Here is a 2855-nt window from a genome sequence, read left to right on the forward strand (position 1 = left end):
AATCTCATGAGTTGCAGGACCAAATGCTAATGGCATTGGAGAGGCACTGGTTCCTCTGGGACAGTCACAGGGAAGAGTAAAGGGTTTGGACCTTAGTATCTGAGAAGAAGATACATGACACTAGTACTACTATTATCATATGCATGGTTGAGTAGCTTCCTTGGTCCCTCGCACATGACAAAGCACTACGATACCAGTGTATTACAATCATGAGTCTGACCACCTGCCCCTCCAACCAGGAGGACAGTCCTGAAGGTCCCATTGTGTTTGCAAAGCTGAACAAAAAGATTTTCCAGAGAACAGAAGACTGAGACTCAGAATAGGTTCAGATCCTCGGTCCACCAGAGATCCTGCTGGGCAAATCACTCAATTTACCTGCACCTCAGTTTTCCATCTGTAAAATGGGGATAATACTTTCCTATCTCACAGGGGTGTTGGGAGTTTACAGGGCCAGATTTCCAAAAGAAGAAGCAAATGAAAAACTTTGGTCAGCTCTTCTGTCCACTAGTTGAGGATGGAAATCAGAGATCACTAAGGGGTTAATGTGTTACCTCAATAGCCATTATTGATCCCTTTTAATTGTGTTTGTTCCCTTTAACCAAAGCAAGCAACTGCTATGGAAAACTGCACTGCGGTGTCTGAGTTCATCCTGGAAGGATTCAGAGACCATCCAGAGCTTCAAATCATCCTGTTTGTGGTCTTCTTAGTGCTGTATGTCACCACCCTGGTGGGCAACAGTGGTATGATCGCCATCATTAGTTCCGACACCCATCTCCACACACCCATGTACTTTTTCCTCAGGAACTTGTCCTTCTTGGATCTGTGCTACTCCTCTGTAATTGCCCCCAAAGCCCTGGCCAGCTTCTTCACCCAGAACCAGACTATTTCTTACGCAGGATGCGTGGCCCAGTTGCTGTTGTTTTCCCTCTTCATCACTACGGAAGGGTTTCTCTTGGCTGTCATGGCCTATGACCGCTTCATTGCCATCTGTTACCCACTCCTCTACCCCATTATGATGTCCAGGAAGTCTTGCCAGCAACTGGTGGCTGCATCCTACGCCTGTGGCTGTGCCAATGGAGTGATACAGACCAGCTTCTCCTTCCGGTTGCGGTTCTGTGGGAGCAGCCAAATCAACCACTTCTTCTGTGACGTCCCCGCCGTCATGAGGGCCTCGGTCACTGACACATACGTAAATGAGGTTGTGATGTTTGCACTCTGCAATGTCATCATAGTCATCACCACGGTGGCAATATTTACTTCCTATGCCTACATCCTTTCCACCATCCTCAAGACCCGCTCTGCGGAGGGTAGGTATAAAGCCTTCTCCACCTGCGCCTCCCATATGATGGCTGTGAGTCTCTTCTATGGGACGGTCTTCTTCATCTATGCCCAGCCAGCTGCTATATCCACTCCAAACCAGAGCAAAATGGTGTCGGTGTTCTACACCCTGGTGATCCCCATGCTAAATCCCCTCATCTACAGCCTGAGGAACAAGGACGTGAAAGAGGGTCTGGGGAGGATGATGGGGAAGAGGCTTTTTTCAATGAACTAAATAGAGTCCCAGGTACAGTGAGCTCACAAAGAGAGTTCTCACCATTTGCTGGAGCAGAGCAGGTCTAAAGAAGGGAGTTCAATCTAGTATTGCTGGAGCTAGAAGTCCCAGTCAGGAACCCTAGGTTCTGCTCCCCTTATGCTTCACAGATTAATGGGGCCAGCAGTTGCAAATGGGGGAAGGCTAGAGAGCTCTACCAGTTTACACCAGCTGAATATGTGACCCTTAGATTTAAGGCTAAAAGGGACCCTGGTGCACATATAGCTTGACCTTTTACATATCTGTAGATTTAAAAAAATAGTGCCCGTCTTTTAGTGCCTCAGAAACTGGGTGCCTAGCTTGAGGTTCTTTAGGGGCCTGGCTTCCAGAGGAACTGAACCATTGACTTCATAGTTGCGGGCACTCAACTCTGCTGAAAATGACAATATGAGAAGCCAGTTCTGGAAATCTTGGCTAAATTAACCTCTTTCTGGCTACTTACCTGTAAAACAGACATAATTATTCTTACCAATGTTGAGAGGTGTGATGACACTTACTTTGTTGACATGTCATAAGCTCGTTCAGCTCTTCAACAGGAAGTCGCCGCAGACAATGCAGCTGAGGGGTTCAAAACTTCTTGAGGTGATTTCTAGCTTGATTAACTATCTTAGGTACAGATATGGCCCCCATCATCTGAGCAACTCAGTCTTGAAGGCATTTATCCTCACAACATGTGTCTGAGGTGGGGAAGTGCTCTTATCCCCCTTTCACAAAGAGAAACTGAGGCCCAGCGAGACTAAAGGTTTATAAAGGTGTTTACGTACCTTAAAATAGGTATCTAGTGGAATTTGCAAAAATGCTTAGGTGAGTTAGGTACTTAACTCTCATTGAAACCATTGGGAGCTAAGCACCAAACTGCATCGGTGCCTTTGAAGATAGGCCCCTCTGTGTATCTTTAGGTGCCTAAATATCTTGGTAAATATGGCCCCAAGAGACTTGCTTGAGGCATAAAATATGTGGGAAAGCAGCAATTGAACGTGGGTTCCCATGACCTAAGCTAATGTTCTAACCACTGGACTATGTGTCTTCATAATAGATATGGCAAAATCTCCTGGATTTCATAGGAAATGCATGGCCAAATTGCTTGGGCAGCTTTGAAAATCTCACCCTACACATCCAAAGTGTTTATAGATATAGATATATATAGATAGCGCATAAGAACCTAACTTCCTATTAAGGTCACAGGAAGACCTTAGATCCTCACAGACTCTGGCAATGATACAGAAGGTTTAATAATAACAAACAATATTACATATTAATTATT

At 45.4% G+C, this 2855-nt stretch overlaps 1 protein-coding gene across 1 annotated transcript; it reads left to right on the top strand.

Annotated features, from left to right (window-relative positions):
- The first annotated feature begins 616 nt into the window (after positions 1 to 616).
- On the top strand, positions 617 to 1552 carry LOC117885894 (olfactory receptor 12-like). The gene has a single exon (XM_034787424.1). It carries the CDS (start codon positions 617 to 619, stop codon positions 1550 to 1552), a length of 936 nt encoding a protein of 311 aa, XP_034643315.1.
- The last annotated feature ends 1303 nt before the right edge of the window (positions 1553 to 2855 follow it).

The sequence above is a fragment of the Trachemys scripta genome, chromosome 12 (assembly GCF_013100865.1).
Source record: "Trachemys scripta elegans isolate TJP31775 chromosome 12, CAS_Tse_1.0, whole genome shotgun sequence".
NCBI lineage: Eukaryota > Metazoa > Chordata > Testudines > Emydidae > Trachemys > Trachemys scripta.

Coding starts and splice junctions, on each gene's coding strand:
- LOC117885894 (XM_034787424.1), top strand. CDS start 617: ATGGAAAACTGCACTGCGGTGTCTGAGTTCATCCTGGAAGGATTCAGA.